This window comes from Leucoraja erinacea, unplaced genomic scaffold (assembly GCF_028641065.1).
Source record: "Leucoraja erinacea ecotype New England unplaced genomic scaffold, Leri_hhj_1 Leri_654S, whole genome shotgun sequence".
NCBI classification, from domain to species: Eukaryota; Metazoa; Chordata; class Chondrichthyes; order Rajiformes; family Rajidae; genus Leucoraja; species Leucoraja erinaceus.
Window position 1 is genome coordinate 3,581 of NW_026576569.1, and position 26,906 is coordinate 30,486.

General features: G+C 46.3%; 1 protein-coding gene and 1 pseudogene across 1 annotated transcript; both read right to left on the reverse strand.

Moving 5' to 3' along the window:
• Positions 1 to 8,410: 8,410 nt before the first annotated feature.
• Positions 8,411 to 11,329, reverse strand: LOC129694407 (tubulin alpha chain-like). Its single transcript, XM_055631126.1, has 4 exons — positions 11,088 to 11,329; positions 10,820 to 10,968; positions 9,885 to 10,565; positions 8,411 to 8,776 (listed from the first exon to the last, which is right to left on the reverse strand). Exons 1-4 carry the CDS (start codon positions 11,206 to 11,208, stop codon positions 8,480 to 8,482), a joined length of 1,248 nt encoding a protein of 415 aa, XP_055487101.1. The 5' UTR covers positions 11,209 to 11,329; the 3' UTR covers positions 8,411 to 8,479.
• A 7,080-nt stretch (positions 11,330 to 18,409) lies between these two features.
• Positions 18,410 to 26,906, reverse strand: part of LOC129694408 (uncharacterized) — a 35,135-nt pseudogene continuing 26,638 nt past the window's right edge.

Genomic DNA, 26,906 nt, shown 5'->3' on the forward strand with positions numbered 1-26,906 from the left:
CATCCACTTTTCTTACAATGCTCTTAGCATTAAAATATGCACATTTATGAAACCCCCCGCCTCTTATTTTCTGTTTATTTCCTTTTTCTTCTTTCTCCTCTTGTGTCCGAGTGTTTCCCTTTTCTGTTCCTGCCTCCCATTCTGTCTACAAGCTTTCTCTATTTGAGTCCCTTGCCCCAACCATTATAGTTTAAAGTCTCCCCATTAGCCTTTGCAAATTTCCTCGCCTGGATACTTGTCCCCCTCGGGTTCAAGTGCAACCCATCCTTTCTGTACAGGTCCCACCTTCCCCAAAAGAAGTCACAATGATCCAAAAAGGTGAATCCCTGCCCTCTGCACCAGTCTTTCAGCCACGCATTTATCCTCCACCTCGCTCCATTCCTTCTCTCACTGTCGCGTGGCACAGGCAGTAATGCCGAGATTGTTACATTTGCGGCCCTTCTTTTTCACTCTCCTCCTAACTCTCTAAATTCTCCTTTCTGGACCTCTTCTCTTGTTCTACCTATGTCACTGATACCTATATGTACCACGACCTCGCGCTCCTCTACCTCCCATTTCAGGGTATCTTGGAGACGTTCAGACACATCCCAGGCCCTGGCACAAAGGGAGGCACAGTACCATCCCGGTCTCCCGACAGCGTCCACATAATCGCCATGTTGACCCCGTAACCATAGAGTCTCCTATTACTAATGCCCTCCTCTTCTTTTCATTACCCTTCTGAGCAACAGGATCGGTCTCTGTACCGGAGGCCCGGCCGCTGTTGCTACCCCCAGGTAGGCTGCCCCCCCCCCCCCCCCCCCCCCCACCCCCACCCCCCAAACAGTACTCAAACAGGATTACTTATTGTCTAGGTGTACAGCCACCGGGGTACTCTCTAGTCCCTGCCTGTGCCCCTTGCCCCTCCTAACCGTGGCTCACTTGCATGCCTCCTGTGGTCTTGGAGTGACCAACTCTCTGTAACTCCTCTCAATTACTTTCCCGCTCTCCCTGACCAGACGGAGGCCATCGAGCTGCTCCTCCAGGTTCCTAATACGGTCCCTTGGGAGTCCCATCTCGACGCAACTGGCGCAGGTGTGGACGGCTGGAAGGCTAACAGATTCCCCCATCTCGACGCACTTGGCGCAGATGTGGACGTCTGGAAGGCTATCAGATTCCTTGACCTCCCACATCCGACATCCAGAACAGTAAACTGCCCTGGCACTCATACTCCCCTCTTACCTAGGATACAATACAAAGTACAATACAATACAATACAAACTGCTGGAAGAAATCAGCAGAGATCTGACTCTCAATCAGCTGCTCCCTCTTGTCTGTTTCCACCAATCAGCGGCTTCCTCAAGCCCACTTGTTTTGAAATGTGAATGGAACTTGGAACGTTACAGATTTGGGTTCCGCTCCTCCCTCTGCGACCGCTCCAACGGCTCTCGGGCCTCTGCAAGAAGCAACCTTAGACATAGGTCGGCAGACATTGGACCAGGGAAGATAGGATGGATTCGAGGTACGTGGAAATCATTTCCGTGTGACAGGAGCAGGCAGGAACAATGGGTATGTCAGGGCAGTTGTGTTTGAGGATTTTGGAGAGAAGGTACAAACCGGCAGTGCTTGATCTTCTAATTCCCGTGGTCTCGTTCTGGGCCTGTGGCACAATGCAGCATGGTGACCATCAGCTCATTTCCATTTCTCTGCTTCAGTCATATAGCCTGGCACACAGAAAGGGTACAATGCTGTGGCTACATCGGCCGCCGACGCTGCCACTTCGAAGCACTGAGTATAGAAGATGGGAGGTCATGTTGCATTTGTATAAGACGTTGGTGAGATCGCACCTTGAATATTGTGTGTACTTCTGGACACCGTGTATAGGGAATATATTGTCGTGCTTGAAAGGGTTCAGAGTAGATTTACGAGACTTCTGCCAGGACTAGATGGTCTGATCTATATGGAGAAGTTGAGTACGCTGGGTCTCTATTACTTGGAGCACAGGATGATGAGGGGTGATCTTATAGATGTGTGTACAATCATGGAGAAATAAATGGGGTTCATACAAAAAATCCCTTGCCCAGATTAGCGGAATAGAAGACCAGAGGACATAGGTTCAAGGTGAAGGGGAATAGATTTAATAGGTATATGTGGAGTAACTTTTTCACACAAAGGGTGGTGGGTGTATGGACCAAGCTGCCAGAGGAGGTTGGGACTATCCCAAAGTTTGAAAAACAGTTAGTAAGAGACACGGACAGACCACGTTTAGAGGGATTTTCCGGTAGGTGGCGCGGCTCTGGCCAGCAGCGGCCTCTGCAGCCTGTCCGCGTTTTTATTGTTTTTTGTCTGTGTTTTTATGTAGTTTTTGTTATTTTATGTTGGGGGGTGTGTGTGGGGGGGTGGGGTGGGGGGGGGGGGGGGTAACTTTTTGAATCTCTCCCTGCACTGGAGACCCGACCTTTTCTCGTCGGGTCTCAGGTGTCGTTGAGGCCGCAACGAGGAGCGGCCTCCAACAGGAAGAAGCCGGGGACTCAGGTGCCGACTTACCGTTGCCGTCGCGGAGCTGGCCGAGTCCGGAGCGGGTCGAGCGGTGGAGGAGCGCTGCTGCTGCTGCTGCTGCTGCTGCTGCTCCTCCTCCTCCTCCTCCTCTGCGGACGACGGCATCGGGAGCCCGCGGCTCCCTGGAGGGGGACCGCTTTTCGGGGCTTCTGCAACGGCGAATTCTCCCGCCCGAGTTGCGGGGTTGAAGAGCTCATGGAGCGGGGCCTATATCACTGCCCCGCGTGGCTTTAATGGCCGCGGGACAATCGCCATCGCCAGCCGGGGGCTATGACTTTTGACTCTGACATCGGGGGGGGGGGGAGAGGGCAGTGGAGAGATAAGTTTATTTGGCCTTCCATCACAGCTATGTGATGGATGTTTATGTTAAATGTAATTATGTTGTGTCTGGGGTCTATTTGTGTGTAATGTATGGCTGCAGAAACGGCATTTCGTTTGGACCTCCAGGGGTCCAAATGACAATTAAATTGACTCTTGACTCTCTCTTGACCTGGGATGTGGACCAAGCGCAGGCAGGTGGGATTAGTGTAGCCGGTGTTGGCAAGTTGGGGGAAGGACTTGTTTCCGCACTGTATCAATCAATGACTGTGGCCCTTAACTCCAAGAAGACAAAGGAGCTCATTGTAGACTTCAGGGAGTCTAGAGGCGGCACGCACACCCCCATCCACATCCACGGGACGGAGGTGGAACGTGTTTTGCAGCTTCAGGTTCCTGGGGGTCAACATCGCCGATGAGCTCTCTTGGACACACAATACCTCAACTCTGATCAAGAAGGCTCACCAGCGTATCTTCTTCCTGAGGAGACTGAAGGAGGTCCATCTGTCTCCTCACATTCTGGTGAACTTCTACCACTGCACCATCGAGAGCAACCTTACCAACTGTATCACAGTATGGTATGGAAACTGCTGTGTCTCCGACCGGAAAGCATTGCAGAGGGTGGTGAAAACTGCCTAACGCATCACCGGTTCCTCGCTCTCCTCCATTGAGTCGGTCCAAAGCAAGCGTTGTCTGCGGAGGGCGCTCAGCATCGCCAGGGACTGCTCTCACCCCAACCATGGACTGTTTACCCTCGTACCATCCGGGAGGCACCAGCTCTCTCCGTTGCCGGCCCAGCAGGTCCAGGAACAGCTTCTTCCCTGTGGCTGTCACACTACTCAACACTGTACCTCGGTGACTGCAAATTAGTCCCCCTCCCCCTCCCCCCCCTCCCCAATCCCGCCTCGGTGTACGGGAGGTACACTCCTCCCACAGGAAAAACACACTATGACCGTATGCATGTAAATAGATGTATTTATTGAAATCATATTCTATATCGCTCTTCCAGGGAGATGCTAACTGCATTTCGTTGTCTCTGTACTGTACACTGCCAATGACAATTAAAGTTGAATCTGAATATGAATCGGATCTGTGATTCTATAAGGAAAAACATTTTGAAATAGTCGGAACAGCGGTATCGCGCTCTCTCTCCATAACTCTCTCCCCTCTCCCTCCCTCCCTCGCTCTCCCTCTCTCCCTCTCTCTGTCTCCCGTCTCGTCACGTTCTCTCACCGATGTTCCACCTCATCAGAGAGTGAGAGAGAGAGAGAGAGAGAGAGAGAGAGAGAGACGGAGAGGTGTAGAGAGAGAGAGAGAGAGAGGAGAGAGGAGAGGAGAGAGAGCAAGAGGAGAAGAGATAGAGAGAGATATGTACCCCAGCAAGCAAAGCTCTGTGTGGAGCCATGGGAGATGGACAAGAACTTGAATGAGTATTTCTCCTTTGTATTTACCGGGGAGAAAAACAGGAAAAAGGAGGAACTAGGGGCAGTCAATCGAAGTATCTTGAGAGCAGTCAGTGTTACGGTCGAAGTGGCGCTGAATGTACTATCGTGTATGAAGGTAGATAAATCTCCATGGCCTGGTCAGATCTTATTCCGACCACATTAACGGAAACCAGAGAGGAAATTGCGGGAGCTTTGGTTGACATTTTCGAGTCTGCTTTATATGCAGGACAGGTGCTGGGAGACTGTAGGTTGGTAAATGTTGTGTTTTTCTTTCAAGAAGGGCTACAGGGAAAATGCTGGGAATTATAGGCCAGTGCGCTGAAGATCTATAGTTGGAAAGTTACTAGAGAATATTCTGAGGGATATTAGATGCAGGCATTTACACGGACATGGGATGATTAGAAATGGTCAGCATGGTTTTGTTGGTGGCAGGTCGTGTCTCACAAATCTGTTTTTTTGAAGACGTGACCAACACCGTCGATGAGGGCGGTTCAGTAGATGTTGTATATGTGGACTTCGGTAAAGCATTCGACAAGATTCACCATGGTAGCTTGCTCTGGAAAGTTGGATCGCATGGGATCCAAGTGGAGATTCTTGAATGGAAAGAACATCGCGTTCTTGGAAGAAAGCAGAGGGTGATGCTGGAAGGTTGCTTCTCGGACTGGAGGACTATGACTAGTGGCGTGCCTCATGGTTCGGTGCTGGGCGCGTTACTGTTTATCATCTATACCAACGAATTGGATGAGAAGAAACACGGCAAGATTAGCAGGTTTGCACATGATACAAAGATGGGTGGTTAGGCAGGAAGTGAAGATAGTTGTGAAAAATTGCAGCAGGATCGTGATTCTATAAGAAAAAAAATGCAGAAAAATTGTAACGAGAGAGCAGGCTATTCTAGATTTGGTATTGAGTAATGAGGAAGGGTTAGTTGGCAGTCATGTTGAGCGTGGCCCCTTGGGCAAGAGTGACCATAATCCGGTTCAGTTCTTCTTTAGGATGGAGAGTGCCATTGTTAATTCAGAAACAAGGGTCCTGAAATTAACGAAAGGTAGCTTTGTGAGACGTGAATTGGCCAAGATAGACTGGCAATTGATTTAAAGACTGCATGAATGAACTGCAACAATTGTTCATTCCAGTTTGGCAAAAAAACAAAATCAGGGAAGGTAGTGCATCCGTGGATAACAATGGAAATCAGGGATAGCATCAAAACAAAAGATGAAGCGTACAAATTAGCCAGAAAAAGCAGCCTACCAGAGGACTGGGAGAAATTCAGTCCAGCAGAGGAGGACAACGGGCTTAATTAGGAAAAGGAAAATAGATTATGAAAGAAAACAGGCAGGGAACATAAAAACTGACTGCAAAAGCTTTTATAGATATGTGAAGAGAAAAAGTTTAGTTAAAATAAATGTAGGTCCCTTGCCGTCAGAAACAGGTGAATTGATCATGGGGACCAAGGACATGGCAGACCAATTGAATAACTACTTTGGTTCTGTCTTCACTAATGAAGACATAAATAATCTGCCGAAATAGCAGGGGAACGGGGGTCAAATAAGATGGAGGAACTGAGTGAAATCCAGGTTAGCCGGGAAGTGGTGTTAGTTAAATTGAATGGATTAAAGGCCGGTAAATCCCCAGGACCAGATAGGCTGCATCCCAGAGTACTTAAAGAAGTAGCCCCAGAAATAGTGGATGCATTAGTGATAAATTGTCAAATCTCTTTAGATTCTGGAGTAGTTCCTGAGGATTGGAGGGTCGCTAATGTAACCCTACTTTTTTAACAAGGGAGGGAGAGAGAAAACGGGGAATTGCAGACCAGTTAGTCTAACGTCGGTAGTGGGGAAACTGCTAGAATCAGTTATAAAAGATGGGATAGCAGCACATTTGGAAAGTGGTGAAATAATTGGACAAAGTCAGCATGGATTTATGAAAGGTAAATCATGTCTGACGAATCTTATAGAATTTTTCGAGGATGTAACTAGTAGAGTGGATAAGGGAGAACCAGTGAATGTGTTATATCTGAACTTTCAGAAGGCTTTCGACAAGGTCCCACATAAAAGATTAGTATGCAAACTTAAAGCACACGGTATTGGGGGTTCAGTATTGATGTGGATAGAGAACTGGCTGGCAGACAGGAAGCAAAGATTAGGAGTAAACGGGTCCTTTTCATAATGGCAGGCAGTGACTAGTGGGGTACCGCAATGCTCAGTGCTGGGACACCAGCCATTTTCGATATATATTAATGATTTGGACGAGGGAATTGAATGCAACATCTCCAGGTTTGCGGATGAAACGAAGCTGGGGGGCAGTGTTAGCTGTGAGGAGGATCCGAGGAGGCTGCAAGGTGACTTGGATAGGCTGGACAAATGCATGGCACATGCAGTATAATGTGGATAAATGTGAAGTTATCCACCTTGGTGGCAAAAACAGGAAAGTAGACAATTATCTGAATGGTGGCCGATTAGGAAAGGGGGAGATGCAACGACACCTGGGTGTCATGGTACACCTGTCATCAAAAGTAGGCAGGCAGGTGCAGCAGGCAGTGAAGAAGGCGAATGGTATGTTAGCATTCATTTCAAAAGGATTTTAGTATAGGAGCAGGGAGTTTCTACTGCAGATGAACAAGGTCTTGGTGACACCAATCCTGGAGTATTGCGTACAGTTGTGGTCTCCTAATCTGAGGAAAGACATTCTTGCCATAGAGGGAGTACAGAGAAGGTTCACCAGACTGATTCCTGGGATGTCAGGGCATTCATATGAAGAAAGACTGGATAGACTCGGTTTGTACTCGATAGAATTTAGAAGATTGAGGGGGGATCTTATAGAAACTTACAAAATGCATAAGGGGTTGGACAGGCAAGATGCAGGAAGATTGTTCCCGATGGCGGGGAAGTCCAGAACAAGGGGTCACAGTTTAAGGATGAGATATTTTAGGACCGAGATGAGGAAAACACTTTTCACACAGAGAGTGGTGAATCTCTGGAATTCTCTGCCACAGAAGGTAGTTGAGGCCAGTTCATTGGCTATATATTTGAGAGGGAGTTAGATGTGGACCTTGTGGCTAAAGGGATCAGGGGGTATTGTAGAGAAGGCAGGTACAGGATACTGAGTTGGATGATCAGCCATGATCATATTGAATGGCGGAGCAGGTTCGAAGTGTCGAATGGCCTACTCCTGCACATATTTTCTATGTTTCTATGATCCTGATCAATTAGTCAAGTGGACTGAGAAATGTTTGATGGAATTGAACGCAGAAACAAATGTAAGGTTTTACATTGGGAAGTCTAACATGGGCAGGTAGTGAAGAAAGCGAATGGCATGTTGGCCTTGATAACAAGATGAGTTAAGTAGAGGAACAAAGAGGTGCTTCTGCAGTTGTACAGGGCCCTAGTGAGACCACACCTGGCGTATTGTGTGCTGTTTTTGTCTCCAAATTTGAGGAAGGACATTCTTGCTATTTAGGGAGCCCAGCGTAGGTTCACGAGGTTAATTCCAGGGTTGGCGGGACTGTCATATGTTGATAGAATGCAGCGGCTGAGCTTGTATACTCTGGAATTTAGAAGGACGAGAGGGGGGTCTTATTGAAATGTATACGATTAGACGCAGGAAACATGTTGCCGATGTTGGGGGAGTCCAGAACCAGAGGCCACAGTTTAAGAATAAGTGGCAAGCCATTTAGAACGGAGATGAAGAAACACTTTTTAACACAGAGGGTTGTGAATCTGTGGAATTCTCTGCCTCAGAAGGCAGTGGAGGCCAATTGTCTGTAGGCTTCACGCCGGTATGAGTTCCAATCAGCTGCTAAACACTTTCGTTCTCCTTCCCATTATTATATTGACCTTCCTGTCCCAGGTCTCCTCCATTGACAGAGAGGGGCTAAACGCATATTGGAAGAACACCATCCCATATTTTGCTCGGGCAGCTATACTAAAGACACCACTACAGCACAGTGGTATGAATTATTGATTTCGCTAAAGTCAAGTCACCCCGACATTCCCCCTCTCTCTATTTTGCGAACCCGCTCCCTCACAATTTCTGCCCAATAATATTATATTCCCTTTACCCGATTTATGCAATATATCGACAAAACAATTGTTCATTAAAATAATTTATTATTATCCGTGTTATATCTTTCAATATAGTCTATTAAATAAAACTTAAACTTTTAAATTCCAAATTAATTCATCTTATTCTTCCTCTTCACCCCGTCTCTCCAAGTCGGCGGAATCTACGGCCACCTCCTGGTAGTCCTTCTCCAGCGACGCCATGTCCTCCCGCGCGTCCTGGAACTCCCCTTCCTCCAGCCCCTCTCCCACGTACCAGTGGACAAAGGCCCGCTTGGCGTACATCTTGTCGAACTTGAGGTTGAGACGGGTCCAGGCCATGGAGATGGCGGTGGTGTTGCTCAGCATGCAGAGGGCGCGTTGCACCTTGGCCAGGTCACCCCCAGGCACCACAGTCGGGGGCTGGTAGTTGATGCCCACCTATGGCCGGAAGAAAAATATCTTATAATCAAATCTACTTGCAAAAAAAAAAACATGTTCCATTATCACTTTAATATGCGCCCATACATTAACCAAACTTCGTTTAGTAGAAGCTTGCGATTCCCTAAAATAAATCTCCGGCTGTGAATATTCTCTGGACACCCATCAACGCCGAAAGGTCCGGTATGCGTGTTAGAGCCATGAAGGTATGGAGCTGTGCAGCTGGGAAACATGCCCTTCGAACCACCTTGTCAATGTCCCAAGAACACGGATAATAATAAATGATTTTAATGAACAATTGTTGGGCTCGTCTCATTTGCCTGCGGCTGGCCTTAATCTCCAAAACCAATCGGATCCATATGTTTTGGGATTTACTATATGTACCTAACTTCCAGAATGCATTCAGATGCAGTGAAGAATGTTAATGGATTGTTGGCCTTCATAACAAGAGGATTTCAGTACAGGAGTAAAGAGGTTCTTCTGCAGTTGTATAGGGCTCTGTTGAGCCCACATCTGGAGTATTGTGTACAGTTTTGGTCTCCTAATTTGAGGAAGGACGTCCTTGTGATTGAGGCAGTGCAGCGTTGGTTCACGAGATTGAACCCTGGGATGGCGGGACTGTCATATGAGGAAAGATTGAAAAGACTAGGCTTGTATTCACTGGAGTTTAGAAGCATGAGGGGGGATCTTATGGAAACTTATAAAATTATAAAAGGACTGGACAAGCTGGATGCAGGATTTTATTTCGCAATGTTGGGTGAGTCCAGAACCAGGGGTCACATAGACTTATAATTAAGGGGAGGTCATTTAAGACTGAGGTGAGAAAAATATTTTTCACCCAGATAGGTGTGAATTCATGAAATTCCCTGCCACAGAGGGCAGTGAAGGCCAAGTCACTGGATGGATTTAAGTGAGAGTTAGATAGAGCTCTAGTGGATAGTGGGGTCAAGGGATGTGGAGAGAAGGCAGACACGGGTTATTGATAGGGGGCGATGAGCCATGATCATGATGAATAATGGTGCTGGCTCTAAGGGCCGAATGGCCTCCTCCTGCACCTATTCTCTATGTTTCTGTGTTTCTATGAAACACGCGAATTGGTCACACTCACCTTGAACCCGGTCGGGCACCAGTCCACGAACTGGATGGAGCGCTTCGTCTTGATGGTGGCGATGGAGGCGTTGACGTCCTTGGGCACCACGTCCCCGCGGTACAACATGCAGCACGACATGTACTTGCCCTGGCGAGGGTCGCACTTCACCATCTGGTTGGCCGGCTCGAAGCATGCGTTGGTCAGTTGTGGAACGGACAGTTCCTCGTGGTAAGCCTTCTCGGCCGAAATAATGGGAGCGTAGGTGACGAGCGGGAAGTGGATGCGCGGGTAGGGGACCAGGTTGGTCTGGAACTCAGTCAGGTCCACGTTGAGGGCCCCGTCGAAGCGCAGCGAGGCGGTGATGGACGACACAATCTGCGCCAACAGGCGGTTGAGGTTGGTGTAGGTAGGGCGCTCGATGTCCAGGTTCCGCCGGCACAAGTCGTAAATGGCCTCGTTGTCCACCATGAAGGCGCAGTCGGAGTGCTCCAGGGTGCAGTGGGTGACCAGCACCGCGTTGTAGGGCTCGACCACGGCGGTGGAGATCTGCGGCGCCGGGTAGACGGAAAACTCCAGCTTGGATTTCTTGCCGTAGTCCACGGAAAGTCTCTCCATGAGGAGGGAGGTGAAGCCCGAGCCGGTGCCACCTCCGAAACTATGGAAGATGAGGAACCCCTGGAGTCCGGTGCAGAGATCGGCCTGAGGGCAGAGAAGGGGCAAAGTGTCAATTCTTGATAGGGAAGGGGCGACCCGATAGGATTCATGTTGGTCTCTATGGACGGCGCTGAGAGAGATAGTGCGGTGGGTATCTCAGTGATGTAGGGAGAGGTAGCAATGAGAATCCGGGAGCATCGTGGCCGCAGTACTCGGGAATGGACCGGTGTAACCGGATACATTGGCGCTGCAAGCACGCGGAGTTTTGTACAAGAATTCGCATTTGCTGAGCGACCTACCAGCTTTCGTATGCGATCCAGGACCAGGTCCACGATCTCCTTGCCGATGGAGCAGTGGCCCCGGGCGTAGTTATTGGCCGCGTCCTCCTTGCCGGTGATTAGCTGCTCGGGGTGGAAGAGCTGGCGGTAGGTGCCGGTCCGCACCTCGTCTGCAGGGTGAGGGGAGCATAGAAGCGTAAATTCACCATCGGCACACACTCCTCCTTCCCCGCACGGGAGGGGTTTAAGACAATGCCCTAAATTCACCGCCCCCCCTCCCCCACCTTACCGATCACCGTGGGCTCCAGGTCGATGAACACGGCCCTTGGTACGTGCTTGCCCGCCCCCGTCTCGCTGAAGAAGGTGTTAAACGAATCGTCGCCGCCTCCAATGGTCGAGTCGGTGGGCATCTGTCCATCCGGTTGGATACCGTGCTCCAGGCAATACAACTCCCAGCAAGCGTTGCCAATCTGGACGCCAGCCTGACCGATGTGGATTGAAATACACTCGCGCTGTTGGCGAGGGGAAACAGGCGGTGAGATGGACTACACGTAGACTTGTTCAAAGCGCGTTGATCGCGCACCGACCCACGCCCTATGTGAGCACCGTCTCAGTTCTGCCCACCTCTACAATTCGCGCACACACCACGCTGCATTCGCCTTGTTCAATCCTGGAATCCCTGGCAAATTGCCGCCCGTTGAGTACCCTGCGCCCTTCCCTCCCACCGTCGCCTCATTCCCGCTCAGCGTATCCATTCAGCCACTACGATCCCAATTCCCCGGGTGCGCTCTCCCCTTCCCGTGTCCAGTCTCGAACACCAGTCCACGAATCGCCTCCCCCCCGCCCCCCAGTCCCCAGAGGATCCCTCGCTCGATGGAACACGCGCGTCTCACGGGCATTCTCCCGCGCGCTCACCATGTTGCTCCGCTCGCGTGTTTCCAGAGACAGTGACGCAATGCGGCGCCGCTCCGGTATTTATACGGCCCCCGGGGATAGAACGTTAGCGCTGGGCCGAACGAGCGCTGACTGGTCAGTGAGAACAATGGCCTTGGTTGCCACAGGAAACAAACACATAAGGTTCCAAGGCGCTCATTGATTAATAATCCACAGTGTGTGACGTAGTAGATGGATATTCAGTGACGCAATCCATTGCCGGTTGTCATCTCCCAGATTACAATCCATCACTTACCGCTAGAAATACAGCGGTCTGACCCAATGCCCCCAAGTGAAACCTAGCGCCACCTATTACACTTCCTCACCCAATGAAATAAACCATTCGTACATGAACCAGCTCCCCAGTGCCATAAACTGATAGATTCCAATCTGCCATTTGCCGCTGGACATACAGCCTTGGACTTGCCGGAAGTGGGGAGGAGTCAAATGTGATTTTTTTTTGAGTGTGAGGACCAACTTCCCTAGGCGGAGAGAGTGCTAGTAAAGATAAATTCGTTGGTTCTGCTGTCGAGGAAGAAACGGAGAACATTAAGGCCTTCATGTTAGGGGGGTGGAGGAGTACAGTGCCTGAACGTCCATAGTAAAGATGCGGGATTGGGGGTTTCGAAAGCGGAAGTCAAGGTTTCAAGGTCATTCAAGAGACGAAGGGTATGTGAGGTATCTTAGACATAGGACGGGAGAAAATGGACTAGGGAAGATAGGATGGATTCGAGGTACGTGGAAATCATTTCCGTGTGACAGGAGCAGGCAAGAACAATGGGTCTGTCAGGGCAGTTGTGTTTGAGGATTTTGGAGCGAAGGTACAAACGGGCAGTGCTTGATCTTCTAATTCCCGCGGTCTATTTCTGGACCTGTAGCACAATGCAGCATGGTGACCATCATCTCCTTTTCATTTCTCTGCTTCAGTCATATAGCCTGGCGGTACAGAAATGGTGCAATGCTGTGGCTATATCGGCCGCCGGCGCTGCCACATTTGGAATGCTTCGAAGTACTGAGTATAGAAGTTGGGAGGTCATGTTGCATTTGTATAAGACGTTGGTGAGATCGCATTTGGAATATTGTGTGTACTTCTGGGCACCGTATATAGGGAAGATATTGTCGTGCTTGAAAGGGTTCAGAGAAGATTTACGAGGATTCTGCCAGGACTAGACGGTCTGATCTATATGGAGAGGTTGAGTACGCTATTTCTTGGAGCGCAGGATGATGAGGGGTGATCATATAGAGGTGTGTAAAATCATGAGAGGAATATATGCGGTTCATACACAAAATCTCTTGCCCAGAGTAGCGGAATAGAAGACCAGAGGATATAGATTCAAGGTGAAGGGGAATAGATTTAATAGGACGATTAAACGAGAACTTACTAGTTCGAAGTTTGATCGTTATTTTATGAGGAGTACATTGAGGGAATACGTAAAGAACCCCGCCAGGACGCATGCGTGCATTCTTAAATGCTGTGTGAAATCACAGATACGTGTAATGACTGAACATAGTAAGATTAGAGAAGAAAATACCAGTTCAGTATATGATCAAGGGTGGGAGCGGAGGGCACGTATTCCCTCAACGTACTCCTCATAAAAATAACGATCAAACTTCGAACTGGTAAGTTCTCGTTTACTCTTACTATTTTACTTCGGAGTCACGTAAGTCACCACGTGAAGATTTCAAAGCTCTGTGATTTCATGCCGTGGAAACGAGTCCATGCATCACATCTGCCTTAATTGACTGTGGGAGGAATTATATTAACATGTTTAGACATGAATCCAACATTGACATCCATGATAAACTGTTAACAACAAATTATAGCCCCTATTTATGGGGTTAAATTATATTACATAACTTAAAATTGGCTCTACAAAGTTCCAGTTTAACTAATGGTTTGTGGTGGAATAGTTGGAACATTTTCCCCTGATCCATCCTGCTGTCGCGAGGATTTGTGGTGTTGAATTGGAATTCCTAATTATAGGATGTCAACAAAATAGAGAGAGTACAGAGGAGATTTACTAGAATGTTGCCTGGGTTTCAGCAACTAAGTTACAGAGAAAGGTTGAACAAGTTAGGGCTTTACTCTTTGGAGCGCAGAAGGTTAAGGGGGGACTTGATAGAGGTTTTTAAAATGATGAGAGGGATAGACAGAGTTGAGTGGAAAAGCTTTTCCCACTGAGAGTAGGGAAGATTCAAACAAGGGGACATGACATGAGAATTAAGGGACTGAAGTTTAGGGGTAACATGAGGGGGAACTTCTTTACTCAGAGAGTGGTAGCTGTGTGGAATGAGCTTCCAGTGAAGGTGGTGGAGACAGGTTCGTTTTTATCATTTAAAAATAAATTGGATAGTTATATGGGTGGGAAGGGAATGGAGGGTTATGGTCTGAGCGCAGGTAAATGGGACTAGGGGAGATTATGTGTTCGGCACGGACTAGAAGGGTCGAGATGGCCTGTTTCCGTGCTGTAATTGTTATATGGTTATATGGTTATATGAATGAGCTTCCAGTGGAAGTGGTGGAGGCAGGTTAGTTGGTATCTTTTAAAAATAAATTGGATAGGCATATGGATGAGAAGGGAATGGAGGGTTATGGTGAGAATGCAGGCAGGTGGGACTAAGAGAAAAAAAGTTGTTCGGCACGGACTTGTAGGGCCGTGATGGCCTGTTTCCGTGCTGTAATTGTCATTTGGTTATTTGGTTCATTGGTACAACCAGCTCCATAGCTGCCGATGTAGTTGCAGCCCTGGAGGAATAAGATTTGTATATGTTAGTATCCACCCCCACCTGTTGTTAAAACCTGTTTCAGCCATCTGGAAATAGTTTGAACCGACTTTTTTGTGGGTTTGTTTGTGGCTGATCAGTAGTGCCATCTCATAGCCTCAGATGTTTTTGGTGTTCTCCATATAGAACAATAATTGTCTTTTTATACAGAGACGATATCTGTAGGGTAATCCCTAAATTCTCTTTTGAGGCCTGATGATCCTGGTCTGTTCTGTTTGATTAATTCGTAATATGAAACGTTATATTGCTGTTGAAGAAGTCATATAGTCCAGCCTTAACTTATGTTCAACTGTTGGGTATAAATGCAGGAATAGCAAGATGGATTCAACAGTGGCTGAATGGGAGAAGCCAGAGGGTAATGGTGGATGGCTGTTTATCGGGTTGGAGGCAGGTGACTAGTGGGGTGCCTCAGGGATCTGTGTTGGGTCATTTGTTGTTTGTCATGTACATCAATGATCTGGATGAAGGTGTGGTAAATTGGATTAGTAAGTATGCAGATGATACCAAGATAGGGGGTGTTGTGGATAATGAAGAGGATTTCCAAAGTCTACAGAGTGATTTAGGCCATTTGGAAAAATGGGCTGAAAGATGGCAGATGGCAGAGTTTAATGCTGATAAATGTGAGGTACTGCACCTTGGCAGGACAAATCAAAATAGGACGTACATGGTAAATGGTAGCGAATTGAAGAATACAGTTGAACAGAGGGATCTGGGTATAACCGTGCATAGTTCCTTGAAGGTGGAATCTCATATAGATAGGGTGGTAAAGAAAGCTTTTGGTATGCTAGCCTTTATAAATCAGAGCATTGAGTATAGAAGCTGGGATGTAATGTTAAAATTGTACAAGGCATTGGTGAGACCAAATCTGGAGTATGGTGTACAATTTTGGTCACCCAATTATCGGAGGATGTCAACAAAATAGAGAGAGTACAGAGGAGATTTACTAGAATGTTGCCTGGGTTTCAACAACTAAGTTACAGAGATAGGTTGAATAAGTTAGGTCTTTATTCTCTGGAGCGCAGAAGGTTAAGGGGGGACCTGATAGAGGTCTTTAAAATGATGAGAGGGATAGACAGAGTTGATGTGGACAAGCTTTTCCCTTTGAGAATAGGGAAGATTCAAACAAGAGGACATGACTTCAGAATTAAGGGACAGAAGTTTAGGGTAATATGAGGGGGAACTTCTTTACGCAGAGAGTGGTGGCGGTGTGGAATGAGCTCCCAGTGGAAGTGGTGGAGGCAGGTTCATTGGTATCATTTAAAATAAATTGGATAGGCATATGGATGAGAAGGGAATGGAGGGTTATGGTACGAGTGCAGGCAGGTGGGACTAAGGGGAAAAACATTTGTTCGGCATGGACTTGTAGGGCCGAGATGGCCTGTTTCCGTGCTGTAATTGTTATATGTCATATATGTTATGTACGAATGTACCCTTAGTGCCGTGACCAAAGCCACCAGCATGACTGTTTTGTGCGTCAGTCTTTCCAGGGACGGAGCTGTTGCTGGAGACCAATTCCTTAGCCACGTTAGGCCAATACTCATATCCCATTTAGACAGTACCTGGTTCTTGGGGGATAGATATTAAAAATTCCCCTCATAAGTTTGGCTACCAGGGGTGAGTCCCAACAGAATGACGCTCCTCGCCATATATATGTTGATAAGGCACTTCTGGCGCAGTTAATGGCACTGTAACTGAGCCCCTCATCATAATAGAGGCCTGCCAGGAATTCGAGAACAGACGTTATGTTCATCAAACTGTAGGTGATGTTGTTTCTGTGACAATATATCTCCCATTTCCTGATGTATACCAGATATAGTTTTTGGTGGAATGTCTGTGGCCCGCTGAGATAATGTTCAATGTTCGGTCCGCCAGTCCCAGTTGCAGTAGACGTTTCTTTAGACTCCACAAATTGATAGGTTTGTTGTTTTTGACATGGATGGGTTCCCCTGTTACGGGATGAACCAATAATCTGGTTGTTTCAGGATGGTGATGCATGGTTAAACCCCGTGTTGAGTATCACAGGGAACCAGGGTTAAGTGAGCCAATCGGCACTACCAATTAACAGACGCTGAGTCTGTTAGATATGGCCCTTGTGGCTAAAGGGATCAGGGGGTATGGAGAGAAGGCAGCAATTGGATGATAACCCCAGTTTTCACCCAATTGTATGGTGGCTGTTACAGCTAGTTAGGCCAACTCCAAAGTTATGCCCACAATTAGTATGATCATATGATTATGTATTTGGTCGAACTCTATACTGCCAGAGCTGCCCCATCCACTTGATTTTTTTTATAACGTTTGTGTTCAGCCCGTGTAGGTTCTGAATAGTAAGCATATTTTAGGTCGATGCTAGCCATGGAGTAGCCTTTGGAAATCTGTCCTTTAGCAGTTACCAGTTCCCATTTTGTACTGAATATACAGTACAATGTATTCCAGCCAATCGTATTGGGTTTACCCATTAACCCTTTCGCACAATTCAATGGTATATCCCTGGATACTGCTTAGGATATAAGTGGCTGTAGATAATATACACCATATCCAAAAGAGTGTAATCTCTCACCAATGTGTGTATTATCCACTCTTCCTATAATTTGTAAGGTACCAGACCCACCTACCTCCATTGTTACCAGTGGAAGTTTGCTTCTTCTGTGTGGTTTTTCTGGAGGTTGAGGCGCCGGTGTCTGGGTTTGTTTTTGGGTTGGGGGTTTGCGCATCTTCCAGAAAGGCCGGTCTAGGCTATGGTCTAAAATACCGCTGTCCTGTATGCCCGGCCTTTGAGCTTTCACCAGCTTCTCTTGTTCTGCTGGTGGGTGCATAAGGGTGCTCTCTTTGGCTGTAGGAGATCCTTAATGTTGTCGCCTTTATGAGCCCCAGGGCTTTCCTAAGTCCTGCTCAGACATGTTTCCAGATGCTATTTCCACGACTGGAACATTCAGTGATGCGCAGTGTCCTGGTCCCAAGTGTTTTTGCAGTGGTGTCCATCGCGGTCTGGCTGTATGTATTTGGACATCATGACCAGTAGATTTTGCCTTCCTGCACCCCCTGCACACTTGTAGCTTTGTTCGTCAAAACCTCTCTTCAGAGTCAGCCCATAATTGATCCCCCAGTACTCCGCTCTGACGAGGGAGATGCACTGTGCAGCCCTACAAGAGGTGCTGCTGTGGGTTTTACACAGTGCCCACAGTGACTAGACTCCATCTCCCGAAGCCTGTCATGTTGGAGCTCGACTCCATAAGCAGCTCCAACTTTCTTTCCCCTGTTGGAGCTCGGCTACAAAATCCGCTGCAACCGGCACCAGCGCTCACGGTCGCTGGCCGCCCGAAGTTGGACTCATCAGTCAACGACTCTTTTGGTTTTCTTCTTGCCTTCCCGCCCAGACGCAGTGTTTAATCTGGCCGGTGCGGGGGCGAAATCGGGCACTGCTGTTCCCTTACGGGTGATTCCTGTGCCGCCGGCTGATGCTGGCGTCCGCAACTCCGCGGTCTTCCCCCGCCAGCTTTGATGCAGCTCTGGTCGACTTCTTTGCCTACATAGTCTCCCGGTTCCTAAACACTTTAGTTCTCCTTCCCATTGCCATATTGACCTCCCCTTCCCAGGACTCCTCCATTGTCAGAGAGGGGCTAAACGCATATTGGAAGAACACCATCTCATATTTAGCTTGGGCAGCTATACTAAAGATACCACTACAGCACAGTGGTATGAATATTGATTTCGCTAAAGTCAAGTCACCCATTCCCCCTCTCTCTCTATTTTGCCCACCCGCCCCCTCACTGTTTTTGCCCAACAATATTATATTCCATTCACCCGACTTCTGCAATATATCGAAAAACAATTGTTCATTAAAATAATTTATTATTATCAATGTTATGTATTTCAATATAGTCTATTAAATAAAACTTAAACTTTATACTTCCTAATTAATTCATCTTATTCTTCCTCTTCACCCCGTCTCTCCATGTCGGCGGAATCCACGGCCACCTCCTGGTAGTCCTTCTCCAGCGACGCCATGTCCTCCCGCGTGTCCTGGAACATCCAGCCCCTCTCCCACGTGCCAGTGGACAAAGGCGTGCGTCTTGTCGAACTTGAGGTTTAGGCGGGTCCAGGCCAAAGAGATGGCGGTGGGGTTGCTCAGCATGCAGAGGGCGAGTTGCACCTTGGCCAGGTCGTCCCCCGGCAGCACAGTCGGGGGCTGGTAGTTGATGCCCACCGATGGTCGGAAGAAAAAACATCTTATAATCAATTCTACATACAAAAAAACATTATCATTTGTAATATGCGCCCAAAAATTAACCAAACATCGTTTAGTAGAACCTAGCTGCGATTCCCTAAAATAAATCTCTGGCTGTAAGTATTCTCTGGATAGCCATCAACGCCGCAAGTTCCGATATGCGTGTTAGAGCCATGAAGGTATGGAGCTGTGCAGCTGGGAAAAGTGGCCTTCGAACCACCTTGTCCATGTCCCAAGAGTTGATATGTTGGGCTCGTCTCATTTGTCTGCGGCTGGCCTTAATCTCCAAAACCAATAGATTCCACTCGTTTTGGGATTTGCTATATTTACCTGTGTGCAGGATAGTTTTTTTTTGCAGCAATACATAGAGGTACCTACTAGAGGAGGGGCAGTGCTGGACCTCCTGTTAGGAAATGAGACGGGACAGGTGACGGAGGAATGCGTTGGGGAGCACTTCGGGTCCAGTGATCACAATACCATTAGTTTCAATATAATTATGGATAAGGTCAGAACTGGACCTAGGGTTGAGATTTTTGATTGGAGAAAGGCTAACTTTGATGAGATGCGAGATGATTTAAAAGGAGTGAACTGGGACATTTTGTTTTATGGGAAAGATGTAGAAGAGAAATGGAGGACATTTAAAGGGGAAATTTTAAGAGTACAGAATCTTTATGTTCCTGTTCGGTTGAAAGGAAACAGTAAAAATTGGAAAGAGCCCTGGTTTCCAAGGGAAATTGGACATCTTGTTCGGAAAAAGAGGGAGATCTACAATAATATAGGCAGCATGAAGTAAATGAGGTGCTTGTGGAGTATAAGGAATGTAAAAAGAATCTTAAGAAAGAAATTAGAAAAGCTAAAAGAAGATATGAGGTTGCTTTGGCAAGTAAGGTGAAAATAAATATAAAGGGTTTCTACAGCTATATTAATAGCAAAAGGATAACAAGGGATAAAATTGGTCCATTGGAGAGACAGAGTGGGAAGCTATCTGCAGAGCCAAAAGAGATGGGGAGATATTGAACAATTTATGTTCTTCGGTATTCACCAAGGAGAACGATATTGAATTATGTGAGGTAAGGGAAACGAGTAGAGTAGCTATGGATACTATGAGTTTCAAAGTAAAAGAAGTACTGACACTTTTGAAAAATATAAAAGTGGATATGTCTCCAGGTCCTGATAGGATATTCCCTAGGACATTGAGGGAAGTTAGTGTAGAAATAGCCGGGGCTATGACAGAAATATTTCAAATGTCATTAGAAACAGGAATAGTCCCCGAGGATTGGCGTACTGCGCATGTTGTTCCATTGTTTAAAAAGGGTTCTAAGAGTAAACCTAGCAATTATAGACCTGTTAGTTTGACTTCAGTGGTGGGCAAATTAATGGAAAAAAATACTTAGAGATTATATATATAAGCATCTGGATAAACAGGGTCTGATTAGGAAAGTCAACATGGATTTGTGCCTGGAAGGTCATGTTTCACTAATCTTCTTGAATTTTTTGAAGAGGTTACTAGGGAAATTGACGATGGTGAAGCAGTGGATGTTGTCTATATGGACTTTAGTAAGGCCTTTGACAAGGTTCCTCATGGAAGGTTGGTTAAGAAGGTTAAACTGTTGGGTATAAATGCAGGAATAGCAAGATGGATTCAACAGTGGCTGAATGAGAGAAGCCAGAGGGTAATGGTGGATGGCTGTTTCTCGGGTTGGAGGCAGGTGACTAGTGGGGTGCCTCAGGGATCTGTGTTGGGTCCTTGTTGTTTGTCATATACATCAATGATCTGGATGAAGGGGTGTTAAATTGGATTAGTAAGTATGCAGATGATACCAAGATAGGGGGTGTTGTGGATAATGAAGAGGATTTCCAAAGTCTACAGAGTGATTTAGGCCATTTGGAAAAATGGGCTGAAAGATGGCAGATGGAGTTTAATGCTGATAAATGTGAGGTGCTACACCTTGGCAGGACAAATCAAAATAGGACGTACATGGTAAATGGCAGGGAATTGAAGAATACAGTTGAACAGAGGGATCTGGGAATAACCGTGCATAGTTCCTTGAAGGTGGAATCTCATATAGATAGGGTGGTAAATAAAGCTTTTGGTATGCTAGCCTTTATAAATCAGAGCATTGAGTATAGAAGCTGGGATGTAATGTTAAAATTGTACAAGGCATTGGTGAGACCAAATCTGGAGTATGGTGTACAATTTTGGTCGCCCAATTATAGGAAGGATGTCAACAAAATAGAGAGGGTACAGTGGAGATGTACTAGAATGTTGCCTGGGTTTCAACAACTAAGTTACAGAGATAGGTTGAATAAGTTAGGTCTTTATTCTCTGGAGCGCAGAAGGTTAAGGGGAAACTTGATAGAGGTCTTTAAAACGATGAGAGGGATAGACAGAGTTGATGTAGACAAGCTTTTCCCTTTGAGAATAGGGAAGATTGAAACAAGAGGACATGACTTCAGAAATAAGGGACAGACGTTTAGGGGTAACATGAGGGGGAACGTCTTTACTCAGAGAGTGGTAGCTGTGTGGAATGAGCTTCCATTGGAAGTAGTGTCGGCAGGTTCATTAGTAGCATTTAAAAATAAATGGATAGGCATATGGATGAGAAGGGAATGGAGGGTTATGGTATGTCTGCAGGCAGGTGGGACTAAGGGAAAAAAGTTGTTCGGCACGGACTTGTAGTGCCGAGATGGCCTGTTTCCGTGCTGTAATTGTTATATGGTTATATGGTTATACCTAACTTCCAGAATGCATTCGGATGCAGTGAAGAAAGTTAATGGAATATTTGGAGTATTGTGTACAGTTTGGTCTCCTAATATGAGGAAGGACATCTTTGTGATTGCGGCAGTGCAGCGTAGGTTCACGAGATTGTTCCCTGGTTTGGCAGGACTGTCATATGAGGAAAGATTGAAAAGACTGGGCTTGTATTCACTGTAGTTTAGAAGGATGAGGGGTATTCTTATAGGAATATATAAAACTATAAAAGGACTGGTCAAGCTAGATGCAGGAAAAATGTTCCCAGTGTGCGGTGTGTCCAAAACCGGGGGCCACACACAGTCTTAGAATAAGTCATGTATGACTGAGGTGAGAAAAAACCTTTCCACTCAGAGAGTTGTGAATGTGTGGAATTCCCTGCCACAGGGGGAAGTGGAGGCCAGGTCACTGGATGGATTTAAGAGAGTTAGATAGTGCTCTAGCGGCTAGTGGACTCGAGAGATATGGGGAGAAGGCAGGCACACGTTATTGATAGGGGATGATCAGCCATGATCACAATGAATGGCGGTGCTGGCTGGTAGGGCCAAATGGCCTCCTCCTGCACATATTGTCTATGTTTCTATGTTTACCTGAAAGATGGTAAATGTATACATCTTTATTTATTTTAATTTTTTTGAAATATTTGTATTTACTAGAAGTACAATAAATTACACTAGTACAGGCCACATATATATTATTACATTTATTGTACCCCTTCATTTTTTGAGCTTTAAGAAAGATAGAAATAAAGAAAGTAATGAAAGTGAGAAAAAAGTCGTGTTAGTGTGAAAGAGTGATTAAAAAAAGAGAAACCCATTAGAGAAAGAGTTAGGGAAAAAAAGTTAAGAAATAGACCGTAGAAAAGAAAGAAAGAAAAATAAACAAATGCTCTATTATGAAAAACCACGCAAAAAGGGATATACTAACTTCGTATTTTTCATCCTCCCTTACCAGATCCTGACACCATTTATTTTTTTAATTACTGTTACATCTTATACTTGTAGTAAGTCAATAAATGCAAACCACGTCTTTTGGAAGTGGTCTGATTTGCCTGCAAGGTGGAGTCTCATATCTTCCAGGTGTAACGTTTCAAACATATTTGAAATCCACATATTTATTGTTGGTATAGGAGCGTTTTCCCCGTTATTAGCCCATAATTAAATAGACTAATTTGAAACACATTTAGTTCAGGGCTACCTTCCATTATTCCAAAGATAATCCATTCTGCTTTTGGTATCAGTTTTATTTGTAATAATTTTGTGAAGTTTTCAAAAATTTCGGTCCAGACTTTTTAACATGTTTATACAAAAAACAAATGAGTGCGCTATAGTAGCTTCTTGAGATCGGCATTTATCACAAATAGGTGAGACGTTTGGAAAAATTTACATATTTCGGTTGTTTAATACTATAAGATTTTGAATTGAATTAAAGTGTGTCTTACGTTAATCGAGCATTTATGCACTTATAGTAAGTGTTTATCCCACCTCTCTTTTGAAATGTTTATAGCTAGTTCGTATTCCCAGTCTCTTCTAATACCATCGGTTGATGGTATTTCTATATTTAAAATGGTGCTATACAAGTATGATATTAAGTTTGCTGAGTCGGCCTTTATCTTCATTGCTTCGTCCAGTAAGTCTGGAGGCATATTATGATAATCTTGTGTATATTTTTTCAGATAGTCACATATTTGAAAATATTTAAAATATTGATTATTTCTCAAATTATATTTCAATTGTAATTGTTGGAATGATAGCAATTTTCCAGTTTCATACAAGTCTCCAAGCGTTTTGATTCATGTAACGGGTATAGCTTGGACCCAATCAGGCAGAATCAGGCAGGTATAATAGGTAATTAACTTTATTACGATACTGTAACACAGAGTAGTAACACACGAATGGGTACACCGTACTCAGTTAGAGGCTCAGAATTGAGCGAGGGTTCCGAAGAGGGGCAGGCAGGAGACGTAGTCGGGGTAGCGGAAGGTCCGGTAACCAGGAGATCCTACACACGATGCAAACAAACCAGCAAGGGAAAGACGAAAGGAGAGTCGAAGCCGGGCAGGAAGTCGAGGAGCCGTTGCAGGGATACACCAAACAACCCAGGAGAGAGGCAGACAGAAACCAGGAGGTAAGAGGCGAGAGACTATATTACGGGTTAATAGGTGATCAGAGGCAACTGAGTGCAACAGGTGAGGAGAATTGGGCTGATGAAAGGGGAGTGGCAGACAGGCAGGTGAGGAGAAGGATGGGCCGGTGGGAAAGTACCAGGAGATGACGTTGATGAGAATGAGGATAGTGCAGACTGTGACAGATTCCCTTTCTTTCCTATTGTGTAAATGATTTATCTATAATAGAGGGTTTAAACGACGGGTTATTAACTATTGGAGATAACAGAGATAGATTTCTTAATTTCAGATTACGTTTTATTTGTTTCCAAAATTCTAATTGTACTATGTATAATTGGATGTTTATTGTAATTTGTGTTATTCAAGTTCATTGGTGAGAGGAGGATCGCTCCTATATTACACGGGGACCAGTCCACTCTCTCCATTACAATCCAATCCACCTGCTGGGCAGAGTTGTCAAGCAGGTGAATCATATTATTGATATTTACTGCCCAATAATCTATATTACTAAATATCTGTTCTTGACCGCTTTTGACCGACTGTGCTGCGATTTCCGAGAGAACGCCGCCACCTACGGCCGTCATTTTTGGCCACCTCGCTCAGAGCCCCCCTCCGTCGTATGTGTGCGGAGGATTTTTCCGGTCGATGAAAAATGAGAGAGATATTAATGTTTTTTACAAAATTCCCCATTCTCTCTGCTGCCCCTGCTGGCGGGCAGGGGGGGGGGGGGGGGGGGGCTATAAAACCAGGAAGTGTCGTGCCTCACTCAGTCTCTGCCGGACCAAGGAAGCGAAAAGGTCACGGCTCTCTGAGCTGCGGATCTACTCCACGGTGAGTCACCTCCATGCGCTATTCAGCCAATTGATGTGTATTCATTCGACTTGCTTGCAGCCTGTGTTGTCCCGCAATTGCTTTTCGTTTTTATTTAAATCGTTTTATTTGAATTTCACAGCAATTTGCATACATACTATGATAACAGACTGTGACAGTCAAGGCAAAATTGTGCAACAGTATGTAAGTGACCATCAAAGCCCTTACCCTTACCCACCTTCAACCCATCCAAATCAGGTCGGAACCAAACGGGGACAAACAACACTGACATACGTACACATCCACACAAATATGGTAAGATAAACGAAACAAAAAGTACTAAAAAAAAGGGGGTCACTAATAACAGTAAATAAGTAAGTAATTAAATAAATAAGTGTGGGGATGGAGGGAGTTAAGGGGAGAGCAGCTGCAGTAGAGCAGAACAATGGTGGAGAGCACGCAGTCTTCATCCGAGTCCGGGGACAGGTTGAGAGAATTAACAAGTTCCAAGAAAGGGTTCCATGTATCTAGGAATGTCTTGGTCGAGCCTTCGAGAGAGAATCTAAGTTTTTCAAGCTTTAAATTGTAAAGCACCTCCTTAATCCAGCGGGTGTGTGTCGGAGGGACAGGTGAGCCTCCAGTTAAGCAAGATCAGTCTCCGGGCTAACAAGGTTGTAAAAGCTAGGACCCGTTTCATCTCAATAGAGAGGTTGGTGTTGGGAGGGGTACCCAAAATGGCTGACATTGGGTTTGGAGGAATAGTCTGGCCGTAGGGTCTGCTTATCAAGTCGAAAGCACTCCTCCAAAAGGCTGCTAGCTTAGGGCACGACCAAAACATATGGCTATGATTCGCAGGGGATTGATTACCATATACCCATATAACCATATAACAATTACAGCACGGAAACAGGCCATCTCGACCCTTCTAGTCCGTGCCGAACACATAATCTCCCCTAGTCCCATATACCTGCGCTCAGACCATAACCCTCCATTCCCTTCCCATCCATATAACTATCCAATTTATTTTTAAATGATAAAACGAACCTGCCTCCACCACCTTCACTGGAAGCTCATTCCACACAGCTACCACTCTCTGAGTAAAGAAGTTGCCCCTCATGTTACCCCTAAACTTCAGTCCCTTAATTCTCATGTCATGTCCCCTTGTTTGAATCTTCCCTACTCTCAGTGGGAAAAGCTTTTCCACGTCCACTCTGTGATTACATCTGTTGCAGGTGTCCCTAACAGCGAGGTAAATTCTAGATAATCTTGCATTTGTGTAGTGGACTTTGTGAAGGACTTTGCATTGGATTAGGCCATGACGGGCACATATGGAGGAAGAATGGATCAAATCCAAGGCAGAGTCCCATTGCTGGTCTGTTAGTTTCGTATTCAGCTCGCCCTCCCACGCAGCTTTTAATGAGGTATGAGGTTTCAATATAACCGACCCTAACAAGTTATACAAAACGGAGATGCATTTCTTCCGGTTGGGATCTAGAGCTAAGATGGTATCGGTCAGGGTTTCAGGGGGGCGATTTGGGAAATGGGGAAATGTCTTCTCCACAAAGACGTGAACTCGCCTTTTCCATGGGTACCCAGGTCGGTAGGTGGTCGGGGCGCGGGGCTCCGGCGGCGGGTGCCGCGTGGACTGTCAGCACGGAGCTGGGGCTCGCAGGAGGGGAGCGCTCCGTTTCGTTGGCCCGCAGCAGACGGCAGCCTGAAGCCGTGGTCTGCACAGCTCCAGCTGGCGCGGCGTCTACAGCCCGGGATCCCTCGTGGGGGACCCGGGGGGGAAGAAGAAGCTTCCACCGCCGGTCCGCGGCCATCTTCTACCGCGGGTCCGGTATGGACTTAACATCACTCCTGGAGGGAAGCTTCGACCGCCGGCCTTGCAGACTGCGGTGCTTATGGCTGCGACGTGGAGGGAACTTTAAATCTTCGGCCGCCGGCCTATACCAGCTAAAAGCTGCGGTCTCCGGTGGGGATGAGCCGACTCTGGACTTACCTGGACTTGTACCTTGTCCTTACCATCTGGACGCCCGCAGCGACTGCTGCGGAGGGTTGAGGTCCCGACCACGGGGGAAAATGGAGGAGGACTGGCCAAATTGTGTGCCTTCCACCACAGTGATGAATGCTGTGGTGGATGTTTATGTTAAAATTTTATTGTGTTTTTGTGTGTGCTCTTTATCACTGTATCGCTGCTGACATATCATTTCACTTGCACTTTTTGTGCAATGTGACAAATAAACCGTTGTATTGTATTGTATTGGTCGCAATCATCATTCATCCCATACAGGAGTTTTTGCAAGTTAGCTGCCCAATAGTATCGACTAAGGTCAGGAAGTGCCAAACCGCCGTCATCTTAGGAGACTGCAATATCGCCTTTCGGATTCTAGACGGTTTGCTACCCCATAAAAATTTTGATGTTGTCCTTTCTAATTTATCAAAAAAAAATTAGTGATAAGTATAGGGACGTGCTGGA

Excerpts from the sequence above, each read along its gene's own strand:
- LOC129694407 (XM_055631126.1), bottom strand. The coding sequence starts at position 11,208 with ATGCCCACCGACTCGACCATTGGAGGCGGCGACGATTCGTTTAACACC. Across the intron at positions 10,566-10,819 it reads TGGATCGCATACGAAAGCTG|GCCGATCTCTGCACCGGACT; the intron begins GTAGGTCGCTCA and ends CTCTGCCCTCAG. Across the intron at positions 8,777-9,884 it reads GGTGCCCGACCGGGTTCAAG|GTGGGCATCAACTACCAGCC; the intron begins GTGAGTGTGACC and ends TTCCGGCCATAG.